The 13,741-nt window shown below is 38.5% G+C and overlaps 1 protein-coding gene across 2 annotated transcripts in view; it reads right to left on the bottom strand.

The window, feature by feature from the left end:
* CDKAL1 (CDKAL1 threonylcarbamoyladenosine tRNA methylthiotransferase) overlaps positions 1 to 13,741 on the bottom strand; it is a 422,283-nt gene that overhangs the window by 406,856 nt on the left and 1,686 nt on the right. For both annotated transcript variants that reach the window (XM_074899749.1, XM_074899750.1), the window contains 2 exons: positions 12,223 to 12,399; positions 8,174 to 8,286 (listed from right to left, as the gene is read on the bottom strand). In XM_074899749.1, coding sequence (XP_074755850.1) covers positions 8,174 to 8,286; positions 12,223 to 12,389 — 280 coding nt within the window. In that variant the 5' untranslated portion in view covers positions 12,390 to 12,399. The remainder of the gene's footprint in view (positions 1 to 8,173; positions 8,287 to 12,222; positions 12,400 to 13,741) is intronic.

Genomic DNA, 13,741 nt, shown 5'->3' with positions numbered 1-13,741 from the left:
CAAAACCAAAGAACTCAAAGCTAAGCTTCATCTTTCCTAGCAAATGAAACTGTAGCCAAATGATAGCAAGAGCCTGCAGCAAACATTAAGCCTCCTCCACTACTCCTGTCACTCAGGGCAACAAGCAGGACTTCTTCAGGTGTTCCTGATCAAAATAGGATCTAGCTCCTACATCAGAGTACATGGTCAAAATTCTCTTTGGGTTTTAAAAATCTGATCTGTTCTCCCACTAGCTTTCATAAATCTATAAGTTATTACTTGTAGCACAAAGAACCATGAGGTATGTGAAACTAATGTCGCCATAGAGCACTCTACAAAGCTCTACATCACCTGTATGTCTATGACAAACTCACTTCAGCACTGCTATTTATGCTTCATTTCCTGATTGCTTATCCATCTACTACAGGGACATATTCCAGATAGGAGGATGCACCTTACCAGAAGTTGAAATTTACCCTTCAGGTTCAATCCTTTTCACATCCTCCTGCATTACATGAAATTCAGAATTGCCAGGACTAAACCCTACTGCAGAACCACAAGAGTATGCAGCCAATTGCTTTGCCACTAGAATTAACCCTACACATGTATGCATGCTTAAATATATCTATGCAGGCTCTCTACAAGTGTCTCTGAAGATACTGTGCAGGTAGGATTTATTTAGGCTTTTAGGCCTGCTCCCAGCTTTCAGTTGCCAGCTCTGTAACTGTGAAATAAAACCACTAAAATAAATCAATTCTTAGATGGACTGTAAAATAGGTGATTTTAAGTGGAATAAAGAAAACGGTACACACTCGTTGGATCAAGCTCTAATGGCAGTGATACAGGAAGCCATTACGAGGGGAAAACACACACTAGTTGTTTCTAGTTCCCCCATGAACAGAGAAAACATTTCCCAGTTTGAGAATTAGAGGTGTTCTATCCTGTAATGGAGACTCAAAGCTAGATAACCCACTTAACAGAACGTTGCCTGACGGGAGTAAGAAGCTGATGCTGAGGAAGCTGAGGCAGGAAAAACTCACCGCAAAGAGGTCGTATATCTTGCACTGTGCTACAAGTCAGAAGTGGTAAGTAATGGAACTCCAACCACACACGGACTCGGAAATTTTACAGGGAACACAGGAGCAGTAATACAGTAATACACAGCTGCCAAAACCACAATTCTACATTAGTTTACAGAGACCTGGGGAGCACACACTGCTGCAGATGAGTCACGGCATGATGTTGTGTTAATTCCACACTGCAGGAAAGCACCCCCACCATATCCAGACCCAGCATCCCACTCATTTCCTTATAGGCTTCAGGCTGCACTGGGAATACCTGTATTCCTCCCAAAGAAGTGTGAAATCTTAATCATCTACATTTGTGCAAATACATCTGTTCCATCCCATGAATACCACCTTTTTCAGCCCCCCCCTCTATGTCCTGTTTCATCCTCTCTCCTTCCTCACCCTCTTAGCCATCTCACCTCAAAAGTGTCAGATTCTATACAGATGACAAGAGCTCTTATAGCTCCTTGGAAGATGGTTGTTGATATATCCAACTGTAACAATTTCAGCAGCAGCAAAAAAACAAGACTAAACATAAAAACCACCAGAGAGACATTCCAAGCATTCACATACTAACTGTGCGCAACAGAGCACAGTTTTCAGGACAGAGCACCAAGAACCAAAACATGAAGCAAACTTGTGACAAGCAGCAACTTAGACATTCTGAAAGGAGGAGACTGTATCACTGGAACTGTTAAGAAAATTATCTTGTTTTAACAGGTACAGAAATAAGTTCATTTACTGCCTCTCCGTTTCAACAGTCAAAAGCTTTTACATCCAGATTATCAATGTTTGAATCTGAAAATGAAATCTGTTGCAGGACTAGTTATACAGGTGTGTAAGGTTATCAAGCAATGCAAAAATACAGGATTGTGATTCTACAAATTGTAGACAATGGGAATTCTTCAGCAAGGGTACAACACACCACAGGATTTACACCTCGGTCCACTTTTCTCCATTGCCCAGCTGCTTCAGAGAACGACTGTTTCATGACTGCAGTGTTGTCAGAGAAAACAGAAACACCCTCTCATCACCAGAAAAAACCTTCCCCCCAAAAAAAAAAGTTGTAAAGCATCTTTTTTTCTCTAAATTGGCACTGCAATCACAACCATTTGAAAAGTACCATTTTGCTAAAAGCAAAGACTAAACTTGAATTCTCTGATTCAAGTTAAGTGCTAAATTATCAAGCACTTACTGAACAACTAATAAATATCTGTCTTTTATCTTAAAAAAGAATACTAAAAATACCTCACAATGAGGATGGCTCACAGAACCCCAAAATTACATGGTAATAACCACCGTTTGGTTTATATTATATTTATGAAGCAACAGAGAAGCATTATCAGCAGGGTGGAGAGAGAAAAATGGAAAGACCAACTGCTGATTCTGAGCAACTAAAAGCACACACCGGAAACCAGCGGAAACCTTAGTCAAAATACTACATCAAGCACTACACAGGCTGCAGAGAGCTTATTTTAAGTTAACAAATATATAGAATAAAGTAACCTGTTTAAGAGATCTCTATTTTAGGACAACAAAATAAACAAAATTTTATTGTGCAGTAGAAAAGTACTTTTAAAATGACAATTAAAACAAAGCACCAGAGTCTGAATTGTGATTCAGAAATCATGAGTCAATACCTGTACAGTCTTAGTCATTTTCTTTATTCTCCACTTGGATGAATAAAACAGATGCTGCAGCATGCTTTGCTGTATCTGTATGGAGATAGCCAAAGTCTAAGCAAGCACGGTTTATGCAACACAATGAAACACGAGGCAATGCCTTTGAATGTGGAAGTCTATCAGTTGTAGCACCTCATCTGCTTTTTCAACAGCAGACTAAGTATGTTTCCTTTTACATCTGTCTTCTTTTCAACATGAGGTTTTAAGTACATCAAAGCATTTGTTCTTCCTTGCCTTTTTCCTTCTTTTGTCTACTCAAATTTGCTGTTTGATTTGCAGATGGACAGTCTTAAGGATACCTCAGCTATATCCACTGGTAAACAAAACTGACAAGTGTTTAGAAAATTAACATGAAGAATAGGCAATAAAACCGAGAGAATTTCTTTAGCACTATTTCAAAAATATTATTTGAGATTTGCTTTAGAGAAATACATAAATTCTCTGTACAGTGAATTTCAGAGTTGTAAGCCACATAACATGGACTATAAACATTAAGCTTCAATAACAATTGGCAAATCTCACCAAGTCCTGCCAACAAATACCATTAATCACAGTAATGGAGTGAGCTCTTTAAGAGGCACAGGAAGGAACCCAGGAAAAGTATAACATCTTTCCATCCAACAAACTTGCAGAAAAATTGGACAAGGCAGTGAAATGGGTACCTGAAGAAAGACTAATCTCAAAGTGCCCAAGTAAAGCTAAGGGTCTATAATATAACCTAGTTTCTATATGCTAAATCAAAGCCAAGCCCTCTGAACTAGCAACTAAACAACTCCACCCCTTTTTGCTTCTAGAATCCCATGCTGCAGGAAGAAAGAGTTCCACGTTAGCATCTATTTCTAAAGAAAAAAAAAAAAAAAGTAGTGTAGTGCAGATAAGCTCTTACTGGTTTAGCTTCACTGAATGTTCAATAACAGGTTTTGCTTCCTCTATAAAAAGAAAAGTTACTGTTCATTCTTCTGGTATTTGCAAGTCACTAGTAATGTCTCCCCCCGCATGTTTTACAATGACTGAGGGGATGCTTTGGACCTGAAGCCAAAAGCAGTTATCACAAAATAACAAGCATACCTAACTACTTGATCCATCAAAATGCATTCCAGAAGGCTGGGCCAAAAATCATTTATTCCACAGAACCAGAAACCTACATATGCCAACAAATGCTAATACAACTACCCACCTCAGAAGTCAATTCCTTCTGAGTCTGACTATTCATGTTTGGCTCCCATTTTTCAGAGAGAAAGTGCTATTAAGTGGCACACATTCTGAATTCCCTTCCCAAACAAACATCTGACTCCCAGTATTTGAGCTCCCAGCTCGCCCACTTCCCCTTTTTCACAGGTGAGAGTTTCTTACTCCGGGGTCAATCTCAAAAGGAACCCTCTAGTAGGTCTGCAGGCATATCTAACTATACAGAGAGTCATGCTGCCAAGAAACTAAAACCAGTTTTAGAACCTGTAAAGCCACCGTCAGCTACACTGTTTTCAGAACAGGGACAAGTGCGGTGGTACAGCCCCACACTGATAGCAGCTGGTCCACACATTTCTGTGTGGCTCAGACTAACAAAGGAGCTTTGTGTTCCCACAGAATGGTATGCGAGATTTGTTCTGAATACTGCCTACCTTCACATTGTAAAGGCAAATACAAAAATAGGTTCAGGTCTTCTGCTGGTTTCCCTTTGCCTTTTTTTAAAGCTGATGCAGTTCCTGATTTTTAAATCAGCATTGCTTTTATTGAAATATCTGTATATTGACAATTCACACTGTGCTCTCCCCCCAGAGATAGTCTTTGCTGTGAAAAACTGTATCACAACCGTCAGTTTTCACCTTTGGATATAGCCACTCCTGAAAGCAACAAAGGCTGCTTGTACAGAAGGAACATTATTGAAACAGATGAAAGGCAAGGGAAAAATAAAGAATTAAAATGACTTCTGCATCTCCTGAACAGTTCAAATGAAAAACAGGGTAGAAATCCATGCAATCAACAAGGATAAGGAATAGCGTAAGATTTTTGCAATAAGTCATAAAAATTAATTTCTATAATTAGAAGACACCATTAAAGCAACGTTCATTTTCAACTAAGTCAACTTAAGGCAGGTTGCATTGTTACAACTTCTAGTTAGCGAGGAAGTCTGATAGTCTTTTTTCCCCCCCAGTCTTGCAATGAGATAGAAGACACTAGAAACAGTACTTGACCATTTCCCTTATAATGAAGCAACAACTGCAAGTGAAGCTCACATTTCTTAGAACCAGAACTTTATTCCAGCATCTCTTAAGTAAGTGGTGTTGAATCAAAAGCTTAGGAACATGTAGGAAACAGGCTGATCAAAACACTTTCAAGTAATAGCTGTGCAGAATGGTGTGACAACAATCTTTCACCTTAGAGAGTATTTTTATCTTTTCCTCAATTTTATAATAGTTTTACATTAAACTAACAAATTCTAGCAACAGATGCACTGATTTAGAAAATATCTCTTGCAAAACTTTTTTTTTTTTTTCATTTTTTGCATTAGTGTAAGCAATATTTAGTTCAATAAATGTTTGAAGTTTGGATTATGTTAAGCAATACTTACTACTCCTAACTACTTCACTGTATATGGCAAAAAGAGATTAAATACCTCCTTGACATTCTAGCTGAACTTTCCAGATGACTTACTATAAAAAAATCCAACAAGCTTTCTTAAAAAGGGATTGATGAGAGATACTCAAGAAATGGTGGGAAACTTTCTATATTGGTATTTCCTCTACAGAAAGATAGACAGCATGAGCAGTAAGTTATGCACCAGATCCTAAAAAAATCTTAACTGCCACTTTGTCAAGAACAAGACTCTGTTGTCTTTTGTCTCACTGCACACCTTTGACAAGCGACTGACTTCCATTTTCTCTGTATCCTCCTACTTCTGTCTGCAACTAGGATCTTCCATGAGCCTTCTCAAGGCTGAAGAAACCCAGTCTTCCTAGTGTCTCCTCATATACCATGTGCTCCCAAATCATCTTGGTGGCACTTCACTGGACTCCACTACATCAACCTCTCTCTTTTCCTGGGGACACCAAGACTGGGCCCAAGCTGGATCACTGGACACAGCAGCCCAAACACCATCTCACAAGTACCACACAGAGCTGAAGGATCACTTTCCCAGACCTGCTGGCTACACTCTTGCTAACACAGCTCAGGATGTTTGCCTTTTTTACTACAAGAGCACATTGCTGACTTCTGCTCAATCTACCTCAATGCCAAATTTCTGTAAAGCTGCTTTCTAGTCAGTCTGCCCACTCCTACCTTTACCACTAGCCAGGGTTACGCCAACCCTAGGATTTTGCACTTCCCTTTGCTAAATGTCATATGATTACTGTTAGCCCTTTTCCTAGTCTATTCAGGTCCCTCTGAACCACTTCCCCCAGTTTGGCATAGTCTACAAACGTGCTGAAGGTATGTAACATCCCATCTTCCTAGTCCATTAAAGACATTAAACAGATTAGTCCCACTGTGAAACTGAAAGACATTATCAGCAATCCACACAGGAAGAGAGTACTTTCATGCACACTTGTGGCCAGAAGCATCACCACATTAAGCAGAAAGGCAATTTCCCTCTTCACCACCTCATATTCTCACATACAGCTACCATACTTGCAATCAGTTGCAGCTTCATCAACACCTTATAAAGGAGAACATTCAATAGATAGATTTGTAAAAACCTATTTTATTGAGAATTTGTAGCCAGTATTTTTGTTCTGTTGAAAAATGAAATTTCCATAGGTCCTTAAATAAATCAGCTTAAAAAGAAGTTAACTAATTTCACAAGAAAGAAATCATACTGGGTAATTTGTGCCTATCACCTCAGCATTGCGTTTTTTTGTTTGTTTGATTTAATATATGTATATAGATACACACAAACTAAATCAAGACATCAGTTTAAAAATGACCAGAAACTAGTAGTTAACTTCATATACAATTACCAGAATTACTCTACAGGTATTCCTGTCCCAGCTACTGAAACTTTTATTCAGTTTTTTGTTCTTAGTTTCAAATTCTAGATGTAGATTTATTACTCAAGTTACAAACACTTTATTTTCTAAAAAGAAAAGGTATCAAAAATTTTAGACAGTTCATTCCTTCACTGTTCTCCATCTTTCCCACATTTCTCCCAATAAAATTCCAAAAGCACAGGACAGTCATACAAATCTTTACAAGCCAAAGTAGCTTCTGGAATGCTATGCTTTAGAGGAAAAAAAGGTAAAAAGAAGTTAAATTTAAGAAAGCCATAACAAGGCAAAATTGAGAACTCATTTGTAGTTTTACACAAACAGCTGTATAAATAAGGCTTTTGGAGCAGCACTCCACTTGTCTGTGAAAAGAGCATACCCCCTCCAGAGTTACACTATTAATTAATCACCAGGGTTCCCTAAAATAGTTCAGCACTCAAATTATTCAGTATGTAGTTTCTAATTAGATAAATACAGAATGATCAACTGCAAAAACCAAAAATGAGATGTAGCTGTTGGATGATATCATGAAATGTTCAAGAAAAGAAACAATCATTTTCCAGTATCAGGAATAAAATACTTCTAGCAAAATGTCAGGAAAGACAACTTTTCAGTCTTTCAGTACAAGTAAGACACAAGATTAAATGCAAGACAAATCAAAACTTGAATTAATTAATAAAATGTATTTTTTATTTTGACGTCATAAGGTACACAAAAGTACGCAGATAATAATTCTCCATTGAAACATGACATCAATCTAAGTTTTCAGCTTTCTACGGCTTTTCTTTCAACACATTTTGCTTTAAAAAGATGAAATGTGGCCAGTACAACCCTAAGTTTGGGTTTTTTGTTTAGGGTTGGGGAGGCAGAACAAGATGACTAGGAGTGTTCTGAAGTATTTGTAATGAAAGGAGAAATAGCATTTTCAGTTCTCTTGAATGTACAAGATAAAATCCTGTATCACTCCACCTCCATTATACTGATCATCCCTCCCAAAACAAAGGCTCACTCATATGGAGTAGTTCACCTCTGCTTCAGCAGCAAACACACACATCACTATGCTTCCTTCACACACACACACTTACTTACTTCCTCTCTCTCACTTGGGTTCCACCAATTACAGATAACCAGCTAGATTCTGCCCAAGAACTAAGATCTTGCGCTTCTACTCTCATGAAAACTTTTCAATTAAGTTTAGCAAACAAGATGCCCACAAAAAGCACTGCATGATATCTATCAGATGGCTGCCCTGTCAGGAAAACCTAACCATTCTGAAAGCACTCATCTTGTAATCATTCTGCTTAATGCCAGGAAAGCACTTTACCTCCTCACCTTCAAATCAGAAAGAGATCAAAGGGAAATTCAAAAAAGTGTAATTAAGTCTAAAAACATTTGATGACAGCCTGACAGCTCTAAACATTCTCCACAAAAAACCTGAATTATGCGACTTGTCTGATATTGTTACCTGTAATTTTGTATCCATATGCAGCCAGCTGTCCAGCCATATATTCACCATCTGAATTATTGTGAGAACATCCCCATGTACGAATCCAGATCTTCTGAACACCAGGAATAATGCTGTTAAGTAAAAATGAATGAAAAAGGCATGTTAAAAATGAAAAAGCTTTGCCTTTAAGCCCACTGAACAGACTCAATCGTAATGCTCCAAATATAAAATAAGCAACACAAACCAACTCCAAATCAGCTGTGGAAAAACATCATAATTATGTTATTTTATTGTAGTAGGTATTAGGTCTGGCTGGGATAGTTAACTTTCTCCACCACAACCCGTATGGTTTTGTGGTTCCGTATTTGTGACTAAAGCAGCATTGATAACACCTACATTTTCGCTTTTGTTGAACAGTGCTTGCAAAGCATCAAAACCTTCTGTTTTCCACCATGCTCCACCCCACCACAGACAGGCTGGAGATGGTCAACAGGTTGGGAGGGAACATGTACAGTATAGCTGACCCAAACTGACCAAAAGGATGAGCATGATGTCATACCAGATGACATTATGCTCAGCAACAAAAACTGGGGGTTTGGTCTTCCAAAACCAGCCATTGCTCAGAGACTGGCTGGGCATCCGTCTGCTTCTGGGAGGCTGCAAGTGATTGCCTTTGCATGACTTGGGGGGTTTTCCCTACTCTATCCTTCACTTAAACTGTCTTTATCTCAACCCACAAGCTTTCTCGCTTTTGCTCTTCCAGTTCTCCCCCCCACCCTACCAGGAGGAGGGATAAGCAAGCGGCCCAGCTGTTGGCCAGGGTCAATCCACCACGAAGAGCAAGAAAAGTTTTAGAATGGAGAAAGTACAAGAGCTGAAGGATAAGAGGAGATTCAGAACACTGCAGTTATGTTAAAAAAAAAAAAAAAAAAACCACAACAATCTAACTTTCTGAAAATTATATCATTTAACAAGTGACCTTCAAGCAACCACACTGAAATTAGGCCACCAGCAAACAAACTGTTAGAACTAAACTGCAACCCTTTGATATTGTGTCACCTATTGATTGCAGTTCCCTCTTGCAGTGGTACAACTCCCCACCTCCTCCTTGAGCCTTAGGGCAATTTCCCCCGCAGGTCACAAGCCAACCCAAGATGAACAGGGAAACACAGTGGACCGGAGCTTTCAGGCACTCCCTTAAGGCACCCGATTCCCATCTACCCTATCACACACACCTATTCAAAATGAACTGGGAAAGGCCAGTTGAGAAATTGGGATAGACCAGAGCATTAAGGCATCCCCTTAGCCCAATTGGTTTCAACCCCCCACCTCTTATCATTTAAGAACAATAGATACCACCTGATAGTCTAGTACATCTCTACTTGAGTTGTGGCCCAAAAGGGGATGATACCAGAACTCCAAGATTTAACAAGTTCTGGGCTTGTACAATTGATAGAAAATACCAGAATATGCCATCATCCCATTTGGCTAGAAATGAAAAAATACCCAATGAAAGTCAGTTATCTCGGACCCTATAAATAGCGATTCCAAGCAAGACCCTTTGAGCTCTCCTGGATCGCAGCAGGCTGTGACCAGCACCTGCCCTGAGCTGGGACGCCTCTCACCGACAAAGGTGATGGAAGGCCAAGGTGAAGTCAGACTTCTTGAATCTCAATTATTGACCACTGATAAATACTTATGTGTTGGGCATCCCTCAAGACAAGGGAAATTTTAACAATAAACTAGTCTCTTCAATCCACCTCTTTACCTATCTATGTGCTTAAATATGGACATTTGCCTTCATGAATGTGGATGTTTATATACTTTACGGGGTATCTGAATACTTCCACACTCTGTGTGTATGTTTTGTGTTTATATATATATGTACATACATATATCCTTTGACTTAAAACACCTTGTAGTAAATTAGCATGAACCTTGTCACTCTCGAATCTGTAAATGCATCACTGTTTTTACCATAACATTCTACCAAATCACCTTGTTAATCTTTAAATTACTCAGTGATCAAGTGCTGCTAAAATTCAACCTTGATCTGCCTCACACCATTAATAAACTTTAAACTGCTATTAAATCATAACCATGTGAAATATTTTCATCCATGCCACCTCCATACAAGCCATCTTTATATTCTTAACTTAAGCCTTCTACCAGCCACACTCACAACTGAAAGTTCATTCCCCAACCTTTCTGAGCTACAGAAGCAGCATGGCCAATGTGCACCAGGGAGCTAGCACACAAAATGGTTTAAAGAACAACAAAAAAATTCTGCAAGAAGCTCTCATTGAAAGTCCTGGGATAACTGCACCAATAAGCTAAAGATGCCAGTATAAGAACAACACACATCCTGGAATAAAATCCTTCGCCCTGCCCACAAGTTTTTTTTTTTCCTCTCTCCATACTTCTTTTTTTAAAGATACTTCCCCCCTTGCTAAAAATAGAAATTTGATGGAAAATTAATGATCATTAAGTAGACATGCACAACATGTGTTGCTTACATACAGTGTATTTAGACTTCCTACTGTCTAAACACAATATATTCAATGGGCTTTCTTGGGTCAAAACCACTAAAATACAGTCTGTTAGATAATATATAGTACCTGAATACTTAGGAGAATGGACTGCTAGTGTATAGACCACCAGTTCAGCTGTCCACACACTCCTGTGGTCAATGCACCTTTATGGGGCTTCAAATAAAAGGTGTACTGTTACATTTATAAAATCTCCTTTGAACACTAACAAAAAAACAAAATTGAATTTCCTATGCATTCCAGACATACTTTATTTTCACTTTATAATGTGGGAAAATTTCCTCTACTAGCTTGAAATTATTAGGAAAAAAAAAAACCTCAACAAACCAAACTCCAGATCTCTAAATGGCTACAGAAACTAGAATCAATAACTGAGTTCACCTATACTTTAATCAATTGCACTGCAGCAGAAGGAAAAATGCAAAGACACATTCTGTAGTGATTGCATACTACTTCCATTGAAATAAAGCAGTTAAGTTCAAAAGAAGTTTTATTATTATCACTTGCAGGATGTACATACAAAAAGTACAGCCTTTGGAAACCCCAGGTTCCAGAACTACATGGAAAGACTGAAGAAAAGATGTACCCTTGATGGAAGAGGATCAGGTCAGGAATTACTTCAGCAAACTGGACATACCTAAGTCTCTGGGTCCTGATGGGATGCACGCACAAGAGAGATATGGGCATACTGGAGGCAGTTCAACAAAGTGCCACAAAGATGATTAAAGGACTGGAGCATCACTCATAAGAGGAAAGGCTGAGAGAGCTGGGGCTGTTCAGACTGGAGAAGGCTCAGGAAGACCTTATCAATGTATATAAATACCTGAAGGGAGAGTGCAAAAAGGACAGAGCCAGGCTCTTTTCAGTGGTGCCCAGTGACAGGACCAGAGGCAGCAGGCACAGACTGACACACAGGAGGCTCCCTCTGAATATCAGGAAACACCTTTTCACTGTGAGGCTGACAGGGATGGCACAGGTTGCCCAGAGAGGTGGTGGTATCTCCCACTTTAGAGATCTTCAAAAACTATCTAGGCATGCTCCTGGCCAACTGGTTCTAGGTGGCCGTCCTTGTGCAGGGGGCATTGGACAAGATGACCTCCAGAGGTCCCTTCCAACCTCAAACCTTTTGTGATTCTCAGAATTTTGTTTTTATTTCTCTTTCCAGATGTCAAAAAGATACTCCAGGACTGCATTTTGAAGGATAGGGTGCTTCAACTAGGGTGAAGCATACAATTTTTCCGAAATGCTTTACACGTAAAAGCTTAAGTAACAGGAACAATTTCTCCAACTTGATTACTCCATTAATCGCTATCTCAGTCATAACTAATTTCTAAAGAAAGTTTACCTAGGATTTATTATTCGTTACCACTACATTCTATGAAGACTATTTTACTTTTTTGGTCTTGTATTCAGATTTTGCTTTATGAGATAATGAGAATTTCCATGTTATTTTTAGAAGCTGACAGTGCACATAAGATATGAGAAAAGCAACAAGATAGCATTGACGGAAGAATTTACCTGTCACTTGGGGGATCATCATCTGTCTGAATATTTTTTTGTGAATTGCGTTTTCGTGCTTTTGGAAAAACATTCTTTCTTACAAACTGTCGATCATGTGGTTTCAAATCTTCTGCTGACACAATATCTTCAATATCTTCAAGCACTGAATCACAGGCAGCAGGCATCTTCTAGAAGCTTTAGAGAAGATTGATATTAGCAAACATTTGAATAAAAATCAAAGGTCTAGTATCTACTGAATATGTTTTCATACAAAAAAAGTCACATACATTCCTATATATACACCTGCAATGTATCATACGTATGAAGGATACTGAGCACATAAAAACAATCAACTATCCAGAGGTACTTCCTGATGCCCTCTTCCCCCGAGGTCTCAAACACAGGCAAGGACAAAGCTACAAACCATATAGGTTTTGGTTTTTTTTTTAAATAACCTGTACCTTATCACTTTCTAATTCAAAAACCCTGCAGCTCCTCTGACATGACATATCCAAGACACAAGTATTCTTAATCATGTCAGGCATCACAGTGAAATAATGAGTTCATGTTATGTGACAGATACGCTTCCTCTCACATCACAGTAGAATGAAAGAAGATTCAAGCACCTGCTTCAGAGGCTATTCTGGCTCTTTGTGTGCTGAAAACAGCTGCACAGTATTTCGATATGTCTTCATAGTTCTTTTGAAAACAAACCAAACTATTCCCAGAATTCCTGATCCCACAGGCCTTTTGTTTGAATCACTTCATTCATCAAGACAACAACATAAAAATTCCTGTCCTCAGGTACAAGATATTTAACAACTATACATAACTAATATAAAATAGCTAGATTAACATCAGGCTCATATAATATACTAGAATCATACATGATCATTAAAATCTAATCATATTTTCTACAAGAAAGTAAATATATATGCTCTTTTCATGTCCCAGCAGCTCTCAAGATCCAGATCAGTTTTCAGCAAAGGAAAAAAGTTATTTGCTAAAGAAGCCTATAAAAAAGTTACTGCATTAATTACACACCTCACACAGTGCTGTGTGTAACTCTTAACCAGAATGAAGTCCGATTTACCATTGGAAACTAGGTTCTGTGCATGTCTAAACAGTTTACTGAGGAAATCACACAAGGGCATTTCACAGAGTTTACAGGGAAAATACACCCCTTTCCTAACTGACAGTAAAGAACAAAACAAACAAGGCTTTAATTTCTTTAAAACTAGATTTCAGGAACAGAAAATTCAGGCTACTGGCATATAAAATGCTTTCGGATGTTGCAACTGAATTCTTGAGGAAAATAAGAGTTAAACACCTGTGCATTTCCCCAGTATAAGTCCTTCAGCCAATCTTGCAAAATATACTTCAGAATAAATCTTCATATAACCTGAACCATTACACATCTGCCTTTTAAGTTAAAAAGGAATATAATGATATCACAAAGAGGATGTGTCTGACAAAGGTATTTAAGCATTTAGCATTCTTTTAGATCAAAAATCCCATGATCTATAAAAAAACACAG

This window comes from Athene noctua, chromosome 2, assembly GCF_965140245.1.
Source record: "Athene noctua chromosome 2, bAthNoc1.hap1.1, whole genome shotgun sequence".
Classification (NCBI taxonomy): domain Eukaryota; kingdom Metazoa; phylum Chordata; class Aves; order Strigiformes; family Strigidae; genus Athene; species Athene noctua.
This window is presented reverse-complemented; position numbering and strand designations above follow the sequence as displayed.